Source organism: Ailuropoda melanoleuca, chromosome 2 (genome assembly GCF_002007445.2).
Source record: "Ailuropoda melanoleuca isolate Jingjing chromosome 2, ASM200744v2, whole genome shotgun sequence".
Taxonomy (NCBI): domain Eukaryota; kingdom Metazoa; phylum Chordata; class Mammalia; order Carnivora; family Ursidae; genus Ailuropoda; species Ailuropoda melanoleuca.
Genome location: NC_048219.1, coordinates 47,529,296 through 47,554,013, shown reverse-complemented (window position 1 = coordinate 47,554,013; position 24,718 = coordinate 47,529,296). Strand labels below are relative to the sequence as shown.

The window sequence follows — 24,718 nt, the reverse complement described above, 5'->3', positions numbered from 1 at the left end:
ATGGGTAAGGAGATAGCTGGGCAACTGTTAAAGGAAGCAAGGGACAAAGAGATACGTTTTCCATATGCAGAGGCAAGTGTTACCAGATGGTCAATGTGTTTTCTAGATTTTTAGCAACTATATTAATCAAACTGAAAAAGTTGAAACATTCAGTTAGAATAGGGGGTATTATTTAGCTAATGCATATTATTTTCTCTTATTCTATATTCTGTCAGTCAAGTTTATAATTCTTGAAAAATAAAGGTGATGAGTTTATATGAGGTAAAGCCCAGCATCTTCTGAGAAAACAGAATCAAGTCCAGTTTTCGTGAAGTTTGAGAACACTTGATGTTTATACTAAGCTTTGAGATTATCCAACAAAATGTACAGCAAATCTTTATTATATATTGCCACTAAAGTTGCTGATGTTTGCTTTCCTAATGGCACGTGAAGTCATAAAGAACAAGTCAATGTGAATTGGGTATTACACTTTCATTCGGTTGAATTTTTAAGTGGTTTTCACTTATGTATAACCCAAAAGAATTACATCATAATATTTACTGTAAATTTATTAGCTCTGCTATGAAGTCATTTAGTTTTAAGCCCTAGAAAAAAAGTGACTTCTAGCCAACCAAGCATTTGTTGTGTGCCCTCTAATTCACATTCTAATAAATGTCATTTTCTAAGTGCATTACCTCAGGTTTTGGCTACAACCCAGATGAGTCCTGAGAGATTAAGAGAAATGTGTTTTCTGACTGATTCATCCATATTTTATTTTACTTTTCATTAAGAAATTACTCTTTGAAGAAAATCAATAATCTCCTGTGACTGAGGGGAGAGGTTAGTGCATTGCAGTGGTGCATTCTAATTTCTCAAATCAGACTGCTTTTAGTCAGCTGTTGCTGATAGAGTTTTTGTCCTTTCTTATTCCTGCAGCCTGGGTACATGGAGACCCCCGAAGAGTGGCCTACCCTACAGACAGCAAGGGCCACTTTTGTGGCCAGAAGGGTACCCCCAATGAGTGAGTATGGCCACCTTTCCTTTGTCTAATTTTACTGTCTAAGCTGGAACCTAGAAACTGTAACTGAGCCAGCATGAGTTCGCTCCTTGGTGAGTCACAGGTAGGACTACACCAGGTGAGTTGTCACAAAAGCAAACTTTATTTACACCAAATAAGTTGATCACAGGAAATAACTTCTGAAGTTGTGACTCTCTGAGCAAGGGTGAATGAGTTCCTTTTATTTAAGGTTAGAATGAATATTTACATAGGAAAGCCTTGTCATTGTATGCACAGGTAGGTATAAGGTCATGCATGCACCTTAAACATGCCTATAGATATATATAGTATGGTATGTAAATGAGGCTTGAGCTCCATCTTGGGCAGAGATTTTAATATTAGGATGAGGTAAGGTAATTGTTGGTCATTCCAGAGGTGACTCCGTGGTCCATCAGTGCAGAAGTGAGTCGAGGGTTTAGCTCAAACTGGTTTGGTGGTCTGGGCCACCGGAGCTCTTCCTCAGGCAGTCATTATTGCTTGAGGGGTAGTTTCAGGTTCCGTCATGGAATGTTATGCCCTAAGTCCTTTGCCTGAGTTAGAGATAAGTTGGGTACTCATTTATGGAACATAAGAAATAGCAGGGAGATCAGTAGGAGAAGGAAGGGAAGAATGAAGGCGGGGGTAAACAGAAGGGGGAGTGAACCATGAGAGACTATGCACTCTGGGAAACAAACTGATAGCTTCAGAGGGGCGGGGGGTGGGGGATTGGGAGGCCAGTGATGGGTATTAAGGAAGGCACATATTGCATGGAGCACTGGGTGTTATAAGCAAACAATGAATCATGGGACACTACGTCAAAAACTGATGATGTACTGTATGGTGTCTAACATAACATAATTAAAAAGGTAAGTTGGGAAGAAGAGCTTAAGGAAAATGTGGGACAAATGTTGGTGGGTCCAAGCAGGTGAGCTATAATGGCCAGGTCTCGGGGTCTAGCTGGTGACAAAATCATTTTTAGATTAATCCTACTAGGCTTCATAAGAAGATTGAAATTCAGAAAGGAGGTCCCTCCTGATTTTCCTAGAGACCGTTTATAAGCAGTTGGGAAATTTCATACTATATGACTTAGGACAAGTTGTCATTGTTATGCATCATCTTATTAGAATGCATGAAGACTCTGGTTAGTAAAAGTATAATTATAGTGGATGAATTGGACGAGTGATTTTTATCAGAAGCCATGTTTTAAAATGCCTTATGAAATGGGCTTTTGGAAGGCTGAGTTCTGAGTAGCTAAACATTGCAGTAAGAATTTGTTTTTGCCACAGTGCCTACTGACAAATCACTTCACTTTTGAAAGTGTGTGCCACCCAGAAATCTCCAGTGAGGGGTAGGCTTTTTAAGGCTACTTGGTTGCTACAGACAATGGCTCTGACTAGCTGAAACAAACAAGGGAGAATGTTCTATCAAATTCCATTCTAATGTTAATCATAACAAAAATTTACAATTTCTGAAGGCAAGTTTTCTATTTCTTTACCTTAAAACAAAAACATAAATTTCACATTTTTAGAAAATTTACTCTCCTTTCCCACTGGTCCATTTCTTTTCTGGCAATACCTGGATTTTTACTAGATCTCCTGGTTCTTCATAACCAGTTCAGTTTCTATAAAAGTTGGCATTGAATGGGAAAAAAACAAAAACAGCAGCCTTCACTACTACCAAAAACAACAAAAAAACAAGGCTCAAAACTTTTTTGTGTGTGTGTTTTTGTATGAACATTTGTTGTGTTCAGTATGTTGCCCACCCATAATTTTCGAGCTTATTATTCCAAGAGATACAAATCTAAAAAAATAGATTCAGGAAAGGGTTAATAAAATTCACAGAGTAGAGTTATTACAGATGATCAAGAGAAACTAGAAATTTGGGCAGTGGGGTTGGTGAGGATCAAATCCTTAATCATGATCAGATTGAGTTTATGATAGTCGAGTGTATTCCTACAAAAGGTCCTTGTTGCCCATTGGAGACTGGACTAAATCCTCATCTAGAGTGGTAATTCTTATTTTAACTTCAGTAACTCAGAAAATCCTAGACATCGCCAACAAAACTTTTATACTATGAAGGACAAAGAAAGCACCAGGCGGTGTAAAAAAAAAAAAAAATCCTACAAATGTCTAAATCTCTAGTTCTTAAAATAGGCTATTTTTAAAAGAGCCTCTATAACAGTAAGTTTTCTAGACCTAAGCCAATGACCTACTTATTTCCGACAAAAATGGGATACTCCAAATCTCAGTACATCAAGATCATTCAGAGATAATCCTAGGGTAACAGACATGTTCATTAATGTATTGTTTATAATAACAATATATTGGAAACTATACAGATATCCAACAATATGTGGATGATGGTAAATTATGCCTCTAATATAATGGAGCCATTAAAAATTATGTTTATAGTTGCAAGAGGTAATTCTGTTGATTTTCCTTTGTAGTTACTGGATTTTGTGTCATGATTATAATTGCTTTCCTACGCTTTGAAAATAACATCCACCTGTATTTCTCTGATATTTTTATGGTTCCCTTTTTTATATTTAAAATTCTAATCTAGTTGGAATTTCTTTTTTGTATATGGACTGAAGTAGGAATCAAATTTTTTTCCAACTGCAGATGCAATTATCTCAAAATAGTTGGTTGAATAATATGCTCTTTCCCCCACTGATTTCTGATACCATAATTATCATGTAATAATTACATAATATATAAATTTTATATTTGTAAGCTTCTCAATTGTTTTAATTCTTATAATGTATATTAATTTGAAAATTTAAGAAAGTTTAATGATGGTTAGAGTTTTTAATAGTGAAAATATTAGAATGTCAGATTTCAATCACTTAAACGGTGATTTCTACTATCATAGAAATGGGCAGAAAGAAGTAAATACAATTATAAATTTGGAATGTGATAAAGGTGGATTTTGAATCAGTAGCAAAAAGATGAATTATTAAATGGTTCTGAATTAACTGAAATGTTATTCATGAATATAAAATAAAATTAGATATTTATCTCCTACCTTACACCAAAATGAATACCGAAACAGTGAAGATTTTGTATATAAAATATGCAATAAGAAATAGATGAAAGAACAGAGGTATATTTTTAGAATTATGGGGTAAAGAAGTCTTTATTTGAAAATAGATTGCTACTATATTACTGCTTAACTCACTGTATACAAAGTTAAAAGATAAGTGGCAATCCAGAAAAAAATATTTCCAACTTATATATCTGAAAATGGGTCAATAGCTTTATTATATGAACTGCTGTTACAAAATCAAAGAGGAAAAGAATAATTCAGTATCAAAGTTGGCAAAAGTCATAAACAGAAAATAACATAATGGCCAATAATACAAGGCGCTGTTCAACCATAGTTAAAGAAATGCAAATTAATACATTTTTTTGCTTATTAGGTTGTCAAATTAAAAACATTAAAATTTTATACTGTTGATCAGAGTGAGGGGGGAAAAACAGCATCTCATTTTCTACTGTGATAATGAAATATAATATTTATTGAAACTGGTATCAAATGTGGTGTCTCTCCTGATTGGATGGGGAGCCCCCAAATGTGGGATAACTATTGGGTAAAAGCCAGTGGCGCAGGCAGTGCCAAGAATTCACCTGAGATGGAACAAAGGAGATAGAATTTTATTGAATACACGTCATGGGAGCTGCAGGCCAGACAGTAGAAGAGAGGTGATCTGCAAGTAGGGCATAAGTGGGGGCTGTTTTTAAAGGGGAAAGGTGAGGAGGTATGGCAACATGCGAACTTCCCCTGTTTTGGTAACTGTGCCTGGTGATAAGTAGCCCATGGGTTACCTCTAAGCTATGTAGGATCTTTTGAGGTGGGTCCCCTGATAGGCCTGTCTGTATTCATTCAGCCAGGGTCACTTTGGGACTTTCTGCCTTAAGTTTCCACTGCTCGAGCCTGTTGTCTAAAAGTGGCTTCTACGAAATACTTAGGAAATTTGTATATTCTTTCTGATTCAGCAGTTTTCCTGCTAGAAACTTATCTAGTGGAAATTTGCATAAAATTCCCTAATGTTATAGTGATACAGGTACTATGAAATAGTAGTAATAAGATGGAAACAGCCTACATGGCTATCAATAGAAATTAATTAAATAAGTTACAGTATAGTCCTATGGTAAAATGGTGCATGTTTATCAGTCCTGAAAATCTTAAACATAAACTGGTAAAAATATCATTAATTAAAACACACACACACACACACACACAGAAACTTCTGTTTTAAAATGAAATGCATCTCTGTCAGGATGTGTAATTAATTTAAGCCCCCCAAACAATACAGTCCAGGAAATAGTTGTTACATTGTAACAGAGTATTTGTATTTGTTACTGTCATGATGTACTTAACAGCAACCCTTAAATTCTCAATTCTCAAAGACCTTCCTTATAACTAAGTTTAAATTTCGTGTTTAGAGATGGTGTGATAATATTTGGGATGTAGAGTTTGACTGTTTTATGCTTTGTTTATCTATGCCTAACCAAAACGACAGCTAGGGGAAGCACCGGATAAAACAGAGACCTCAAAGGAAAACGGAATGCTCTGTTGACGTAACTTTCTTTGCCCACTGAGTTTCAGGGAAGTTATTCCTGATAATTGAGTATGGTCCTGGTCTTTGGATTTCCACTCCATTGATTTTGATGCCACCTTCTGGCTACTACAAAAACTTCAGTTTATAGGGGTGTTTTGAACATCGATGCAGCACAGTTACAAATTAGACGAAAATACCTGTCCCTGGTTTGAGATTCAGTTACAGAAACAGGTAAGCTTAAGAGGACAAAATTCTTCCACTTAAGTTTTGTATCAATTTCGCATCTAAGTCAAGCAAGAAAACTTGTCTTCGGTTTACTGAAGAACCTCTCATAAAACAGCAAGGAGGTCTCACAAATTTGTTTGAACACACTACAAGCCTAGATGTACTACTTGATTTAATTTTTTAAATCTATATCGATATAATATGTACATGTGAAAGTAAACCAAACATTAGTGAAGAGCTTATAAAGACAATAAAAGCAATGGTCTTCTATCCTAGGACTTCTTACCGACAATTTCATTCCACAGAGACCCTCTTCTCTCACTGGTTCTCTTAGTGAGTTCAGGCTGCTATAACAGAATACATAGACTGGTGGGCTTGTGAATGACAGAAATTCATTTCTTACAGTTCTAGGGACTGGAAGTCGAAGATCAGGGTGCCAGTGTGGTCAGGCTCTTGGGGAGGGCCTGTTCCCCAGCGTGCAGACAGCAGTACTCACTCTGCATCTTCAAATGGAAGAAGGGGCTAGAGAGCTCTCTGGGGTCTCTTATAAGAGCACTAATCCTGTTCATAGGGGCTTCATCCGCAAGACCCAATCACCTCCCAAAAGTTCCACCTCCTAGGATTATCACATTGAGGGTTAGGATTTCAACATATGAATTTGCAGGTGGCCACAAACATTCAGTCTGTAACACTGGCCTTAATTCTCTGGTGGTTTTTTGCATACTTTAAGTAATAGGCTTATTCTTTTGTGCTTTATTAATGTTAGAAAGTATCCATTAAAAAAAGTATCCATTGCCAGCCTGCTATGAAAAATGAAGATTTAACTCCTTTGCATGATCTCTTTGCCTGATCCCCTCCTCCTCCCTTGTTTGCAGTTAGAATAATTATTACCTTTAGATTTTCATAGTTATTCCTATGACTTTAAATGGTATACTAACACCTCTACTTCTTGTTCCATTAGCTTTGTCAGTGTTTTGACTCCTCTCTGTTTAAAGGAGGATATTATCCTGCTACCCTTCTCTCCCTCTTTCTTTTCATTTTTCCTTCCACTTTCTATATTTACCTTTGACATAATCAAATGTGTTATGAAGTTCAGTTCCAAAACTTTAACAGAACCTTTCATGTTCTACTCGTAGTTTGATTCTAGAAGTTGGAAACAAACTTTTACTTTGTTATAGCTTTGTAAACTTTATTCAGTTCCAGGGCATTCCATTTTCATGTCTTCTAGGTCACTGATATCAGTGTCAAATCTTATGCTTTATTATGGCTTAGTATCATCCCACATTTTAGTTTGCTTCAACATAGGGCATTAACATTTTAATTATATTTTGTTTGCCAATGAGGTTTTTTCTTTAAATGTTTTTTTAATTGGCCTGTAGTTGACTTTTAATATTACCTCATGTAATGTAGTACGTAATTATATATAATGTTGATTTACAATGTTTCAGGTGTACAACATAGTAATTCAACAACTGTATACATACATTTCAATATGCTCACCATGTCAAGGGTAGTTACCATCTGTCATCACAGAAAGTTATTACACTATTATTGACTATATTCCCTATGTTGTACTTCTCATCCCTGTGACCTATTTATTTTATAATTGGAAGTGTGTACCTTTTAATCCACATCCACCTATTTTGCCTATCTCTCTGTCCCTGCCCCTCCAGCAACCACCAGTTTATTCTATTTATGATTCTGTTTCTCTTTTGTTGTTGTATTCATTTATTCACTTGTTTTGTGGCATATAAGCATAATGGAACATTAGCCATAAAAAAGAATGAAATCTTGCCATTTGCAACAACATGGATGGACTTAGAAAGTATTATGTTTTTTTGTAAATAGCCTTTATCAGGACCACAAGTTTTTCTACCTAATCACCCCATTTTTTCAGAGGCCCTTTTCTCTGAGTCTTTGTCCTTTTGTTTCACTCAGGACCGGGTAAATTTTAGATATTCATAGCTTTAATTTTGGGACTCGTCCACTCCATTAGATTTGGATCCTGATTCCAGAGTTGTCCAATTTAGCAAACAAAAACACAGAATGCCCACTTAAATTTTAATTTCGGATAAACAGACACTTTTTAAAGTATGTACATGTCCCATGCATTGTTTCCTGTTTGCCAATTTGTTTTCCTTGCTGACACCCTTGTTTTGATGGAGAACATTCTCAATGATCTTCCTAAGAAAAGGAAGCACAGGAAGTAATTTCCTGAGTCCCTAGAAATACTTTTCTTCTCTCTCTTTATAGTTGATTGATGGCCTACTGATAGATTTGTACCTTGAAAGACATTTTTTGTCAGGAATTTGAAGCCATTATTTCAATGTTTTTGGCATCCAGTGTGGCTAATGTCAGTCTGATTCACATATTTTTCAGTGACTTTTTTTCTTCTGGAAAAGGCATTTAAAATCATTTCTTTATTCTTAGTGTTTTGAAATCTCACAATAAGACATAGGTCTTTTTCTCTTCTTCTTTTTTTTTTTTTAAATAAAGATTTTATTTGACAGAGAGACACAACGAGAGAGGGAACACAAGCAGGGGGAGTGGGAGACGGAGAAGCAGGCTTCCCGCCGAGGCAGGGAGCTTGATGCGGGGCTCAATCTCAGGACCCCAGGATCATGACCTGAGCCGAAGGCAGACCCTTAATGACTGAGCCACCCAGGCAACTCAGGTCTTTTTCTCTTCTTAAATTCTTTTTGTTCAGTCTGAGTCCTGTAATTTTGAAAAAACTAGGATTCTTATTAGCCCTGGAAAATTTTCTTCAGTTATTTCTTTGCTGTTTTCATTCTTCCCATTTATTGATTGTCTCCTTGGAATTCTGTTATTCACACCTTGGACTTCCTGGATTTTTTTTTTTTTTTTAGTTTCACATTTTTATTTAAATTCCAGTTGGTTAACATACAATGTAATGTTAGTTTCAGGTATAGAATTTAGTGATTCATCACTTCCTATAATACCCAATGCTGCTCACAACCAGTGCCCATTTAACCCATCCACCCCCCCCACCTCCTCTCCAGCAACCCTCAGTTTGTTCTCTATAGTTGAGAGTCTGTTTTATAGGTTATCTCTCTTTTTTCCCTTTACGTTCATATGTTTTGTTTCTTAAATTCCACATAAGAGTGAACTCATACAGTATTTTTCTTTCTCTTACTGACTTATTTCACTTAGGATAATACTCTCTAGTTTCATCCACTTTGTTGCAAATGGCAAGATTTCATTATTTTTAATGGCTGAGTAATATTTCTGTGTGTGTGTGTGTGTGTGTGTGTGTACACACACCCCAAATATTCTTTACCCATTCATCAGTTGATGGGCATTTGGGCTCTTTCCATAACTTGGCTATTGTTGATAATGCTGCTATAAACATCACGGTGCATGTATCCCTTCAAATGAGTATTTTTGCATCTTTTGGGTGAATACCTAGTAGTACAATTGCTGGGACGTAGACTAGCTCTATTTTTAACTTTTGGAGGGACCTCCATCCTCTTTTCCAGAGTGACTGCACCAGAGTGTATTCCCACCAACAGTGCAGAGGGTTCCCCTTTTCTCCACATTCTTGCCAACACCTATTATTTCCTGTGTTGTTCTTTTTAGCCATTCTGACAGGTCTGAGGTGATATCTCACTGTAGTTCTGATTTGCATTTTTCTGATAATCAGTGATATTGAGCATCTTTTCATGTGTCTGTTGGCCATCTGGAAGTCTTCTTTGGAAAAATGTCTATTTGTGTCTTCAGCCCTTTTTTTAACTGGGTTACTTATTTTCTGAGTGTTGAGTTTGATAAGTTCTTTTTAGATTTTGGATACCAACACTTTATCAGATATGTCATTTGCTAATATCTTCCCCCATTCCATAGATTGCCTTATAGTTGTTGTTGATTGTTTCCTTCACTGTGCGGAAGCTCTTATCTTGATAAAGTCCCATTTTTGGCACTGATAAAGTTCATTTTTGCTTTTGTTTCCCTTGCCTCCAGTGATGTGTCTAGTAAGAAGCTGCTACAACTGATGTCAGAGGTCATCATCAAAGAGGAGTTTGATGGTTTCCTGTCTCACATTTGGGTCTTTAATCCATTTTTATTTTTGTATATGGTGTAGGAAAGTGGTCCAGTAAATAGGATTGCTTGTCTTTCCTATACACTCAAAGAGTCCCCTTTAATATTTTTTGTAGGGCTGGTTTAGTGGTCATGAATTCCTTTAATTTTTGTTTGTCAGGGAAATTCTTTATCTCTCCTTCTATTCTGAATGTTTGCCTTGCTGGATAGAGTATTCTTGGTTGCAGGTTTTTTTTCTTTCAGTGTTTTGAATATATTATGCCACTCTCTTCAGGCCTACAGAATTTCTGCTGAAAAATCAGCTGATAGCCTTACGGGATTTCCCTTGTAATCACCTGTTTTCTTTTGCTGCTTTTAAAATTCTCTCCTTATCACTGTTCTTTGCCATTTTAATTACTATGTGTCTTGGTGTGGACCTTCCTGGGTTGATTTTGTTGGTGGTTCTCTGTGCGTCTTGGATCTGGATTTCTGTTTCCTTCCCCAGATTTGGGAAGTTTTCACCTATTATTTCTTCAAATAAGTTTTCTACTCCCTTTTTTCTCTCTTTCTAGGATCTGTACAATGTGAATGCAAGCACTTGATGGTGTCACTGAGGTCCCTAAGTCTATTTTCTTTTTTTATTTTATTTTATTGAAGATTTTATTTATTTGAGAGAGAGAGAGAGAAGGGAGCACAGAGGGGAGGGTCAGAGGGAGAAGCAGACTCCCCGCCAAGCAGGGAACCCAATGCTGGACCCGATCCTAGGACTCTAGGATCATGACCTGAGGTGAAGGCAGTCGCTTAACAAACTGAGCCACCCAGGCACCCCCTAAGTCTATTCTCATTTTGTATTATTTTTTTCTCTCTACTGTTCAGGTTGATTGCTTTCCATTAGTCTGTCCTCTGGATCATTAATCTGTTTCTCTGCTTCCTCTAGTCCACTGTTTATTCCATTTAGTGTATTTTTAATTTTCGTTATTATTTCTTCATCTCCGATTGGTTCTTTTTCGTGTTTTCTGTCTGTTAAAGGTCTCATCAAGGTCCTCCACTCTTTTCTCAAATCCACTGAGTTTTTTTGTGACCATTGCTTTAAATTCTCTATCAGGTATATATATTACTTCATTACATTTATTGCTCTTTCTGTAATTTTGTCCTGTTCTTTTATTTGGAACAAAGTCCTCTGTCCCCTCATTTTGTAAATCTGTGTCTGTTTTTATGTGTTAGGAAAATCAGCTACATTTCCTGCTCTTGAAACTAATGGCCTTATAAAGAGGAGGCCCTGCAGTGCCCTGCAGTGCAATGTTCCCTGTTTAGCAGAACCTGGCACTTTAGGAATGTCTCTTATGTATGTTGTGTGTGCCCTGCTGTGGTGGCTGAGCTGTATTTACCTATAGTCCAGTTATCTGCAATGGCTCTCTTTCCTGGTGGGCAGCATTTGTTCCCTGTGTTAGTGGACAATCTGCGGCCACCTTACACTTGAGTCAGACTAAATGTTTGCTAGAGATGCAGTAGCATCAAACTGCAGGGTTGTTTGTCCCCAGCCCACCTTTGTGGCCAAATTCGATCTGCTGTGTGTGGTTATCACCTCCTCTCCCCTGGGCAGGAGTCACTCTGGAGTTGTGCTGGCCTCTCTCAGTGCTGTTTATGCACTGTCAGGCTAATGGTAGTACTTAGGATGGTCTCTCCAGGGTTGTATTAGAGGGGGCAGGTCCACAGGAGAACACAGGGGTGAGGTGCCCTAGGTCAGGAAGCTCTGCTCAGGTCTGCTTGGGAGGGGCCTAAAATGGAGGCTTGTCTATGGAGGGCCATGTCTGTTGGAGAATGCGGGGGCAGGGTACAGTGTTAACAAGTGAGATATCAAGTGTTGGCACTGTGTTGGTCCCCACAGGTGTTCCTGTGTCTAAGCTGGGGGGCAGGGTGGGGGGGAAATGACACCTGTCAGCTCTTTTGTTCTTGGAGATATCTCCCAAAATCCCTGCCCCTCCAGTCTTCATTCTCAGATAGTAAACAAATCTCCATTCTCTACATGCCAGGTGTTTTTCAAATTGCTGCTTCTATGCTGTATCTTAGTGGGGCTGTTTCTTGCGCTATCTTTTTAAGGATGGGGATTTGGTATCCTCCTCTCCTCCATGCTCTCCCAGCTCTTCTAGAGTCCAGCCTACTGACTTTTAAAGTTCTAGGCACTAAGCCCCGGTGATTGTAAAGACTCACAAAATTCAGCCCCTTTGGTTTTCGAAGCCAAATATTATGGGGGTTTATTTTCCCCATGCAGGTTCTCCACGTGTGGTGTGCCTGGTGTGAGGGTGTGTTTCTTTTCCCTCTCTGTACTTGCATTGTCCCTCCTGGGGACAATCCTGTGGGTCTGTTTAACTCTTGTCTGTGCCTCTGCCCTTCCTACCCTCTTCAAGGTGGCCTCTTCTCTATGTTTAGCTCCAGAGAATCTGTTCTGTCAGTCTGGGTCATTTTCTGGGTTATTTATACTGATGTGGGTGTTATCTAGTTGTATCCATGGGATGAGGTGAGCTTAGGGTCCTCCTACTCTTCTATCTTCTTCATATTTTTCATCTTTAAAAGCCCTCTTACCCTCTTATTATTCCTTTGTAATGTTATAGTATTTCTATTTTGTGGACAGTCTGCTTGAATTATTTTGAAAATACTGGATATTTTTTTAAAGGTCCATCCTATGCCCTAAATTATTGTGTTTCATCAAGCATCGGTTTTTGCTTACTTTAGTCTTTCTTTTCATATTCTGATTCTTCCTTACATTCCTGATTCTACTTGATTACCCATTATTATTAAAGACTGAACTAAGTCACTTGTATGAATTTGTCCCACAACTATGTTAGTAGGTCGATTTTCCTGTGAGACCTCTGCCCTGTGTAGTGTGATGAGGCCAAGTTTGCTGTCAGATTTCACTACAGCATGAATTGATGGGAAGCTGGCTGTCAGGCATGTGCTTGCAAAATGCCCAATATGAAGGCTTATAGGCCGGAGCACCAAATTCCATAAAAGCCTTTGCTAATCCCAGAAGGTTCATTCCACAAAGGAGGCCTCAGTTTTGCATGTTTTTCTTGGACATTGGAATTCCAAGTGCTGGGGTATGGGGAAAAAGAGGTTTGTACTGTAGCTCTGTACATAAACCTTCATTTAATCTTCTGTTCAGCCACATGTTTCACTTTCAACTCTGAATCCAGCATCTCATGATTTCTAACAGGCAAGTTGTATCTCACCCTTTTCCTACCCCTCTGTGGTGCATTCATCACTCAACATATTCTCATATGAATTCCATCTTCCAGAAATTGTTGAACTCTCATACAGTTGTGAACAGATCCTGTCTTTTCACCCTTAGATGGTGTGGTGAGGTTTATTCCTTTTTCTACTTCTGTTCTTTTATTTCGATGAGTCTTAGGGAAGAGGAGGAAAGGCTTAAGTGCATGGTACATCATTTTGAACTAGTAGTTTGCAGTTGATTTTACTTTGTTGTTTCTTGATGGAAATACAGTTTAAGTTAAATAGTTACTCCCTCAGTCACTCCCACAAAATTGCTCAGTTGCAGCCATCACCACCAATGCCGTACCTGAGGAATTTAAGGTTCATTGAAGTTTGTTTTTGTTTAAGATTTATTTGTTTTAGAGAAAGAGTACATGTGTGGGGGGAAGTGCAGAGGGAGAGCACGAAACCCAATGTGGGGTTCTATCCCAGAACCCTAAGTTGTGACACTGAGCTGAAATCAAGGGTCAGACACTTAACCGACTGAGCTACCAGGGTGCCCCATGAGGTTCACTGAAGTTTAAGGATATCAGACAGACTGTGATTGAGTGATTATAGATTTGTACTGGGAAACTAAGGAGGAGTCTAAGATTAAACAACAACAACTTACTCTGGAATTGTTCTCATTCATTCTGCAACATTTAATAAATATCTAGAATGGGCCAAGTACTAGGATAAGTGTTGGAAATGTGGGATATAAAGGTGAAAAAGGTATAAACCTTACCCTTGACAATAGCATAATCTGGTGAATAACTTGAGTTTATGTAGCATTTTGCAGTTTATAAATCAATTTTACCTATGGGGGACTCTTGACACTTAGTGATTTACCATTCACAGTTTTAACTACTCCCAAGGAACTCCAGTGATTCATGACATGAAATAATTTATTCATTTACATAGGTACAAATTCAAAGCACAGGTACTGCAAGACTGTAGATGATAGGGCTGTTTGAGTGGTGAAAGAGCAAAGCTGGCTCTTGCGGAATTGTGAAGTAGCTCTGAGCGTACTGTATATAAGTTGATGGCCATATTCCTGAGCCATCTGAACTTGATAGAATTACAAACATGAAATGGGCTTATTTTTCCCATATCATTGCCTTTAACAAAGTTCTTGCAAGTCTGTCTTCTTCTCACTAACATCTCAGGTAGATTCTGTATTTTTCCAGACCCTTTCTATTGTTATAGAGTTTTGTGTAGTCCAGTTTAAAATTTGAATCTCATTGCTTCCAATCCCCCAGCTCAAGTTTGAACTCTGCAAGGTGACAGAGAGAGGAAGAGAGTGCCTGGTGTGTTGTTTCCCTTCTCTTCCCTCTCTTTTGGTTCTGGCTCTTTCTTTGTGGTGTGTGGGATGGAGGAGGAGGAGTGCCTGGCCACTGCCCTCGTCCCATGTGGTTGTTGCTCCTGCAGCTAAGACATGATTAACTAGACATCAACACCCTCTTTGGGGGTAAGCATCTAAAAGTTGGCTCTCTAATGGTGTACAAGAAGAGATTCTCTGGGGGAAGTCCTTATTAAGTAGTCCTTTGATTTGGGAGATCAGCTTTGGCTTGCCCCCTCCAAACCCCTTCAGCTCCATCCCTGGTGACTCACCTCCAGTCTCTTGGTGTCAGATGAGGTATCACCAGGGAAGTACAAGCCCATTTACTTGATTCTACATCCTCCCATAAGAGGCTGCTTCAGGGCTCCACTCTTTCTGTGCCATTGGCTTTTCTAACCTTCTGTGGTCTCTTTGAGTTTCATTTCTCACTTCTAAAATGGGCACAGAAGGTCGATGGATAAGTCTGCCACAGAAGAGATGTACAATTGAAAATGAAATGCTGGTCTGCCCTTCCTACAGGTACCCTCAGTCTTTATGAGAAATTCTTTCAGAACCCTCTGCAATTTGGAATTGGGAAAAAATTCACCCATTCAGGGTCTGGAAGAGGGTAGAAATGATGCAAGAATCTAGCCAGCATTTATTTATTTATTTATTTATTTATTTATTTATTTATTGTGGAGAGCTTTCTTTATTTTTACATTTGGATCCTACTTGTTGATTGAATCAACAGTCTATTATACATTCTGCCATATATGTAGTCACATTAATTAATTGGGGACTTAACACATGCTTGAATATTTAGGGCTGTATTCTCTCAAGGTATGGTTTATAAATGACCTGTATTTAAATCTTCTGGGGAGGAAGTGGAGGGAAGATGGCAGAGGAGTAGGGGGCCCTTGTTTCATCTGGTCCCTTGAATTCAGCTAGATATCTATCAAATCATTCTGAACACCTGCAAACTCAACCTGAGATCTAAGAAAAGAATGGCTGCAATTCTACAAATAGAAAATTGGCCACTTTCTGCAGGAAGAAGCGTGGAGGTGCAGAGAAGTGAATCAGAGGCGTTACATTGGAAGATAAACTGCAGGGAGAGGGAGCCACCGTGAACCAGCAACTGGAAAGTGATATAGCAGCAGAGCATAAAATCAGAACTTTTAGAAGTCTTTTCGGATGAGTGACATCTCTGCCTAAAGAGGTGTTCAGGTGGTGAAGTGGGGCAGAAAGCTAGGTAGGACAGTGTGATTTCAGGATCCTCAGGGTCACAGAAAGGACAGGGGTGCCTGAGTGCAGCAGAGTTCCCAAGCATTGTTGTGGGAAAGCCAGCTACAGTTAGCGAGCCCCAGAGGGGCCTCTCAGCTAGGTGTTGCCATAAAGCTCAAACTGCAACACAATCAGGTGACTGCTCACCAGGCAGGAGCCCAGCAAGCAGCAAAACCACTGTGAGACCCTACTCTTTCCAGTGGGAGGAGCTGTGTGGGTGCACACAGGATCGGGCAACAGCTCCTGGAGCAAGGGCCCAGAAAGCAGTGGGGCCATGAGGAGACCCCCCCACCCTCCCCTGGGAGGATGGGCGAGGGTGTGGACTGCAGGATTCTGTGGAGTTTGGCGCACACAAAAGTGATTGCCTGCTTCTCCCTGAGGGTGCACTGAAGAGTGGGGACCACAATCATTCAGCTCCGGGGCTGGAGATCAGGGTGCCACCATTTTTGTTTTTATTTTTTTCATCCTCTAAAGTGGCATGAAAATCCTTCAGGGAACAGAAGCCACTTAGAGCAACCAGAAACAGCTTACACTGAGCCAGGCCCCCTGGCAAGAGGTGGTGCAAGTCTGCCCAGGCAAAGACACCTGAGAATCAGCACAGCAGGCTCCTCCCACAGGAGATCAGCAGGAACATCAGGCAAATACCAAGTTTATGGGTCACACAGAACTGAAGAACTTCTGCACTAGGGGAAAATAGTATATAGAATTTGAGGGTTTTTTCTCATGATTATTTAGTCTTTCAATTTTAATTTTTTTTTCTTTTTTAACTAGCTTCTTTTATCAACCTTTAAGTCTTTAATTTTCATTTTTACATTTACATTTGATAGATATATTCTTCATTTTTGGTTTCCTTTCACTGTATTCAATTTTATTTTTGTATATATATGTTTTTCTTTCTTTACAAATTTGGGATCAAGTGTTTTCTAACAGACAAAAATATACCCAGAACCAAGTGTATCACCCTGTTCTGTCTACCTGTTTGATTATATTCTCTCTTGCCCTCCCCTTTTTTTCTTTTTTGGTTTCTGATCTCCTCTGATTTGCCTAGTGTATATTTTGCTGGGATTGTGGTTGATATTTTTTTTTATTTCTTTTTTATTCTCTTGTTCATCTATTCTTCTCTGGACAAAATGACCAGAAGGGAAAATTCCCAGCAAAAAAGAACAAGAGGTAGTAATCACTGTGAGAGACTTGATAAATATGGATATTGGTAAAATGTCAGAGCTAGAATTAAGAACAATGATTATAAAGATACTAGCTGGGCTTAAAAAAGCATAGAAGACACAGAGAATCCCTTTTGGAGAAATAAAAAAACTAAGACCTAATCAGGTTGAAATCAAAAAGGTTATTGCTGAGCTGCAATCAACAATGGAGGCCTTTACTGCTAGGATAGATGAGGCAGAAGAGAAAATAAGTGATATAGAAGATAAAATTACGGAGAATAAAGAAACTGAGTAAAAGAGAGATAAACAATTACTGGACCATGAGGGGAGGATTCAAGGGATCAGTGATAATATAAAGCAAAACAATATTAGAATTATTGGGGTTCCAGAGGAAGAAGAAAGAGAGGGGCAGAAGCTTTTTTTGAGCAAATTATAGCTGAGAACATCCCTAGTCTGGGGAAGGAAATAGGCATTCAAGTCCAGGAGGCACAGAGAATCTCCCTCAAAATCAATAAATATAGATCAACACCCCAACATATAATAGTGCAGCTTGCAAATTTCAGAGATAAAGAGAAAATCCTGAAAGCATCTTGAGATAAGAGGTCCTTAACCTACAAAGGTAGAAACATTAGACTGGCAGAAGACCGATCCACAGAGATCTGGCAGGCCAGGAAGGGCTGACATGACATATTCAGGGTACTAAATGAGAAAAACATGAAGCCAAGAGTACTTTATCCAGCAAGGCTGTCATTCAGAATGGAAGGAGAGATAAAGAGCTTCTAGGACAAACAGAAACTAGAAGAATTTGTGATCATTAAACAGCCCTGCAAGAAATATTAAAGGGGATCTTGTAAGCAAAGAGAGAGCCCAAAAGTAACATCGACCAGAAAGGAACAAAGACGATACACAGAAACAGATGGACTTCGCAGATATATACAGAACATTCCATCCTAAAGCAACAGAATACATATTCTTATTGAGTGCACATGGAACTTTCTCTAGAATAGATCACATACTAGGTCACAAATCAGGTCGCAACTGATACCAAAAGATTGAGATTATTCCCTGCATGTTTTCTGACCACAGGGCTTTGAAACTTGAACTCAATCACAAGAGGAAATTTGGAAGGAACTCAAATACTTGGAGGTTAAAGTGTATCCTATTAAAGAATGAATGGGTCAACCAGGAAATTAAAGAGGAATTTAAAAAATTCGTGGGAATAAATGAAAATGAGAACACAACTGTTCAAAACTCTTGGGATGCATCAAAGACAGCCTTAAGATGAAAGTACATAGCAATACAAGCCTTTCTCAAGAAATTAGAAAAGTCTCAAATACACAAGCTAACCTTATACCTAAAGGAGCTGGATAAAGAATAGCAAATAGAGCCTAACCCAAGCAGGAGATGAGAAATAATGAAGATTAGAGCAGAAATCAATCAGATTGAAACCAAAAGAACAGTAGAACAGATCAACAAAACTAGAAGCTGGTTTTTTGAAAGAATTAATAAGATTGATAAACCCCTAGCCAGACTTATCAAAAAGAAAAAAGACCCAAATTAATAAAAATCATGAATGAAAGAGGAGAGATCATGACGAACACCAAAAAAAAAAAAAATACACACAGGCAATTATAAGAACATATTATGAGCAATTGTATGCCAACAAATAAGGCAATCTGGAAGAAATAGATGCATTCTTAGAGATGTATAAAGCACCAAAACTGAAACAGGAAGAAACAGAAAACCTGAACAGAAATATAACCAGCAAGGAAATTGAAGACTTACTCAAAAATCTCCCAAAAAACAAAAGTCCAGGACCGGATGGCTTTCCGGGGAAATTCTACCAAACGTTTAAAGAAGAATTAATACCTATTCTTCTGAATCTGTTTCAAAAAACAGAAATGGAAGGACAACTTCCAAACTCTATGAGGCCAGCATTACCTTGATCTCAAAACCAGACAAACACCCCATCAAAAAGGAAAATTACAGACCAAAGCCCCTGATGAACATGGGTGTAAAAATTCTCACCAAGATATTAGCCAATAGGACCCAACAGTACATTAAAAGGATTATTCACCATGACCAAGTGGGATTTATCCCTGGGCTGCAAGGGTGATTCAACATCTGCAAATCAATGTGATACACTACATTAATATTAACTAATACAGATTTTTGCAAATGACATAGTAGATAAGGGCTAGTATCCAAGATCTATAAAGAACTTATCAAACTCAACACCCAAAGAACAAATAATACATCAAGAAATGGGCAGAAGACTGAACAGACATGTCTCCAAAGAAGACCTACAAATGGCCAAGAGACACATGAAAAAATGCTCAACATCACTTGGCATCAGGGAAATCAAAACCACAATGAGATACCACCTCACACATACTGGGTCACAGTCAGAATGGCTAAAATTAAGTCAGGAAACAACAAATTTTGGCTAGGATGCAGAGAAGGGGGGGGACCTTCTTACACTGTTGGTGTGAATGCATGCTGGTATAGTCAGTCTGGAAAACAGTATGGAAGTTCCTCAAGAAGCTAAAAATAGACCTACCCTAGTTTGGCTATATATATATACATACATACACACACACACACACACACACACCCACACACACACACACACACACACTATGGAATATTACTCAGCCATAAGAAAGGATGAATACTTACCATTTACATGACATGGATGGAATTGGAGGGTGTTATGCTGAGTGAAATAAGTCAGTCAGAGAAAGACAATTATATGGTTTCATTCATGTGGAATATGAGAAACAGCATAGAGGATCATAGGGGAAGGGAGGGAAAACTGGGAAGTCATCAGAGGGAGAAAAACCATGAGAAACTCTTAACTATAGGAAACAAACAGAGGGTTCTTGGAGGAAAGGAGAGTGGGGGGATGGGGTAACTGGGTGATAGGCATTAAGGAGGCCACATGATATGATGAGCACTGGGTGTTACACGTACCTGATGAATTATTGAACTCTATATCTGAAACTAATGATGAACTATATGTTGGCTAATTGAATTTATATAAAAATAAATACAAAAATCAATCTATTGGGGATAACAGGGGAAAAATGTGAATTCCTAGGCCCCGTGGCCTGAGATTTGGGCTCTCAAGGGTAGAGGAGTCGTCAAGAATCATGATTTTCAACAAACACTCCCAAAGTTTAGAGATACATATTGAAGTTGGACAGCCACTTGTGTTGAGTTCACTACATATTCTCTTATGTCCTCCCAACACCACTGTTAAGTAGTAGGGCTGGTATTCTCCCCATTGTACAGATGAAATCGAGATTCAAAAGAGAATCACGGATTGCTAAATGGCAGAGTAATACTCCACTCAATGCTAGTGCTGGTGAGTATCACCCTGCCTCATTACCATGCTACTGATCACAATTTCAAGCAGAAAATATCACTCAATTTATCTTTTTTTAGTTTACTAAAGTGATAAATTTATTTTAGAAAATCCATAAAGGTACAAAAATTAACTAAACATATATCCCACCATTCATATATATTAATTTGTTTTTGCATATGTTTTCCCTGCTTTTGAAAAATTAAAATCTAATTATATTTGAATACTTTTTAATAACCTTCCTAAAATTAATGTATTGTGGATTTATCCATCCATTAAACATTTTCTTCAACATTATTTTCAATGGTAATATAGTTGTCTTTGTGGACGTAAAATTCTTTAACCAATCTGCTGTTGATGGACAATTTGATTATTTCAAGTTTTTACTATTACAAAAAGGAGCTTTGAATGTTAGGCAGCTTAAAAGGGAGTTGGGGACTATATTGTAGGTGTCTAGGGAAAATGAAGCCAATTTTTGAAGGTCATTATATTAAAAGTTTACAGGTCTGAAATGATATGGAATATTTCCACAGTCACTAAAAACATGTTGTTTTCTTAACAGGAACAAGACCATATTGTTTTACTTTAACTTGTTCAGCTGTACCAGTCCCTCTGTGGTGGTAAACCTACAGTGCCCTACCACACAGGTAAGGCAAAAAATGCCTTGCAATCTTGAACATTCTTGGATAAAAGAATCAGTAATTCCATTTGAATTCTGTGTGTGTACAGTTAATGATGAATTTATGGAAGGTGGGAAGACATAAGCATGAGCTCATGTTTGTTCATATACAATCAAAATGAAGGAGGATTAATCATTGTCGCATCACTAAAGAATCTTAGTGATTTTGTTGAACCACCTATTTTTATAAAATGAACAAACTGCAGCCCCGAGAAGTGGTATTTTTCTCAAGATCAGTATTAGGAAGAACAAAGCTAGCTACTATAACTATAAACTCGAGGTTTTCAGTGACTTAACACAATAAAGTTTATTTCTGGTCATGTAACAGTATAAGGCTGGCATTTGTGCTCAGTGGGCAACTCTTCTCCAGGCTCCTTTCATCTGGTGGCTCTGCCTTAAGTCCTTCTCATCATCTGCATCCACCTGCCAGAAGGAAACAGATGAATAAACATCTCTGCTCTTAAAAGCCTTGGATTAGAAGTGTTCACACATTACATTTCTACTGATACAACATGCATATTATTTTTATATGTTCACACCTAGATGCAAGAAGGAAGGACTAAAGCAGTCCCATTGTGGGATAAGGCATAGACTTCAATGGGCAGTTAGTTGGATCTTCCATAGTCTATCCCTCTGTCCCCCAGAATACCCTTCTTCCCAAGGGGGACAACCCCGCATCCCATGTACTGCTATCGTTAACCCAAAGTCCAAGGATCTTTGGGTGATACATCCTCTTTCATCAGGTCTTTATATTGAATGCACAATGGTAATGAGGCTAGGACTATTAGAATACAAACTCCAGTTCAGAAAGGGAGGAGTGATAAAGGCACAGTGGTTTCTTGTGGCACTGGAAAACATTCTTATTTGACCTGGATTGTATTCCTTGTTTCATCCTATGGGCCTTTACTCAGCCATCTGCGAGGTTATTTCCTGTCTGCTAGCCTCAGACCACATCATTGCTGAACATTGGAGATCTATGCTCTTCTGAGGGCCATAGAACTTTGAAGCTCCCTTCCTGTGCTGCAGATTTAGCACCTCAAAGATTATTTTAATGTCAAAGACCTTTTCAGATTTGGTCATGAATTCTTCAGCAGCACAACTGCCTCAAAAATGTAATAGGCTTCTAACTTATTTGCTTCCTCTTTGTTCCATGTTCTAGTAAACCACAAAGATCTTCTCTGATCCAGTTTGTAAATCTGCTTGCTTGCTGTCTTCCTCATCTGTCTCAAAGACCTTACTTCCTGTTGAGACTAAAGCCAACTTGAGATATCGGCATCTTAGTTCTGTGACTACGTCTACCATAAGACTTTGTTTTCTACCACAGCCACCCACTCCCAAGGTCAAATCCTTGTCCTTGTCATACCAGTAATTACCACCCTTCGTAATCTCAATTTCAAGCATCCCAATGTCTGACGATCTCAATCCCTCTAACATTCCAATTACAATCATTCTACCTCACTAGGACCTACAAACCCCTAATGTTAACCCCTTCACAGTATTCCTCAGTTCTCTCATGTTTTCATTTCCCTCTCTATCTGACTTAGATTTCATGACACTTCTTTAAATTCACTCCCTTATATAAACCCTTAATTCCTTTGCCCAATCCCACATAGGTATACTTCCCTGGCAAAACTTCATCCCTAGCTAAGTGCAACTCTCTGTCTCTTCCATGCCTGAACTCAGGCAGCTATGAGTTGTTGGAGAAAACATATATAATAGTTCTTTCAATTCAGAACCACTAATCTCAATGGGCCCTTAATGCTGTCCCACAGCCACGCTACAAAACCCTTGTATCTTTACTAGCCTAACCTTCTAGAAAACAATTTCACACCTTTTCCTCTTAAACCTCTAAGAACTCCTTCCCAATCTCTTTGTCAACCTCTGACTTTGCTTCCTATTTCACTGAGAAAGTATAAGCATTCAGAAGACAACTTTTAAAAGCTCCTACAGTAACATCCTCTTGCCTACCTGTCATCACTTATGTTCATATATTTGTTCAGCCTTTCCTGGTTATAATGTGGATGAACTGCCTGTGCTCCTAAGGTCAGCCCATCCATTTGGGCATTCCAATCTCTCACGCACTCAAGCACATCATTCCAGGAATTTTCTGGGGTTTTTTTTATTACCATTTTTTTCCCTTTCCACTATATCATCCCCATCAGTATACAAACATGCTGTTATTTCTTCTATCTCAAAAAATTCTCTCCTTGATCCCACACACCCCACCCTCCAGGTACTGCTCCATATCTCTGTACCTCTTTTTTTGCAGAAGTCCTCAATAGAATAGTCTATATTCAATGTGTCTAAATCCTCTCTTCTCATTCAGGTTTTTACTCCTATTCCAGTTTTCTCCAATTAATACAATTGACCTCCATATTATTAAACCAATGGCCAATTCTTATGTCAACATTTATTTGATCTAACAGCACTGTTTATTCAAGTCCTCCTCCTTAAAACACTTTCTTGACTTGGCTTCTAAGACACAACATTCTTCTATGTTTCCTCCCAACTCTCTCACTATTCCTTGTTAGTCTCCTTTGCTGGTTTTTCTTCATCTTTCCAACATCTTGTAAATGTTGGCATTCCCTCCCATCACCAAGTTCTTTCAAAATCTACATTTACTCTTTTGGTGATCTCATCTAGTCTTATGGTTTTAACATGATCTACATGCTGCCCTCCCTAATTTACATCTCCAGATAGGTCTGCTCCCTGAACTCCTGATCTTTATAACCAAACACCTATGCAATGTCTCTACGTGGATATTTACTTGACATCTCAAATTTAACATCTCCAAAACTCAATTCCTAACCTCTGACTTCATCCTTTAAATTATTCTCCAACCTAGTGGTCTTCCCTCTTTCAGTTAAAGCCAGCTCCAAATACCATGGAATCATCCTTCATTCCTCTTTTTCTCTTGCATTCATGTGTGAATCTTCAGCTAATTCCTCTGGTCTCCATTCAAAATATACCTGGACCAAACTACTTTTCACCATCTCTTCCTTTTTTCAAAAAACCATCGTCTCTTTTCTAGATTAGTTCAATGACCTCCTGACTAGTCTCTCTGACTCTATCCTTGCCCTAATTTCTTCCACTTACAGGCTCTTTTCTACCCAGCAACCAGTATGATCCTATTAAATATGTCACATTTATGTTTCTCCTTTGTTCAGCCCTTCCCCCATAGCTTCCAAGTTACTGAGATTAAAAGCAAAGTCTTTTTTTTTTTTTAAGATTTTATTTATTTATTTGACAGAGAGAGAGATAGCCAGCGAGAGAGGGAACACAAGCAGGAGAGTGGGAGAGGAAGAAGCAGGCTCCCAGCGGAGGAGCCCAATGTGGGACTCAATCCCAGCTGAGCCGAAGGCAGATGCTTAAACGACTGCGCCACCCAGTCGCCCCTAAAAGCAAAGTCTTAACAATGGCCTTGCAGGATCCTTTACTGTCCAACTTTGACTACATGTGCTGTTATTCTCTCTCTGCTCACTGCGCTTGGGTTATATTACCCATCTGTTTCTGTGAAGGATCTAGGAGTGCCCCTGCCTCAGAGCCCAGTCTTTGCAATTCTCTCTTCCTAGAGTGCTCTTTCTCCAAATGACTATGGCTTGATCAATAGTCTTTACAACTTTCCTCAAATGTTACCTTTTTAGGGAGGCCTTCGTTGATTACCCATTTAAAACTGGAATCCTACTCAGCTACCTTTTAGCCTCTAACCTCGTTTCTAGCCTTATTTTTCTCCATAGCACTTATTACCATCTTATAACAAATATAATTTTAATTTTTTATAATTTTACTTATTTGTTGTTATCCCTCTCTCCTCTACTAGAAAGTAAA

General features: G+C 38.5%; 1 protein-coding gene across 8 annotated transcripts in view; it reads left to right on the top strand.

Annotated features, from left to right (window-relative positions):
• The window catches only part of SLC44A5 (solute carrier family 44 member 5), a 352,457-nt gene that overhangs the window by 277,411 nt on the left and 50,328 nt on the right, over positions 1–24,718 (top strand). For all 8 annotated transcript variants that reach the window (XM_034653706.1, XM_034653705.1, XM_034653707.1 and 5 more), the window contains 2 exons: positions 916–1,000; positions 20,774–20,858. In XM_034653706.1, coding sequence (XP_034509597.1) covers positions 916–1,000; positions 20,774–20,858 — 170 coding nt within the window. The remainder of the gene's footprint in view (positions 1–915; positions 1,001–20,773; positions 20,859–24,718) is intronic.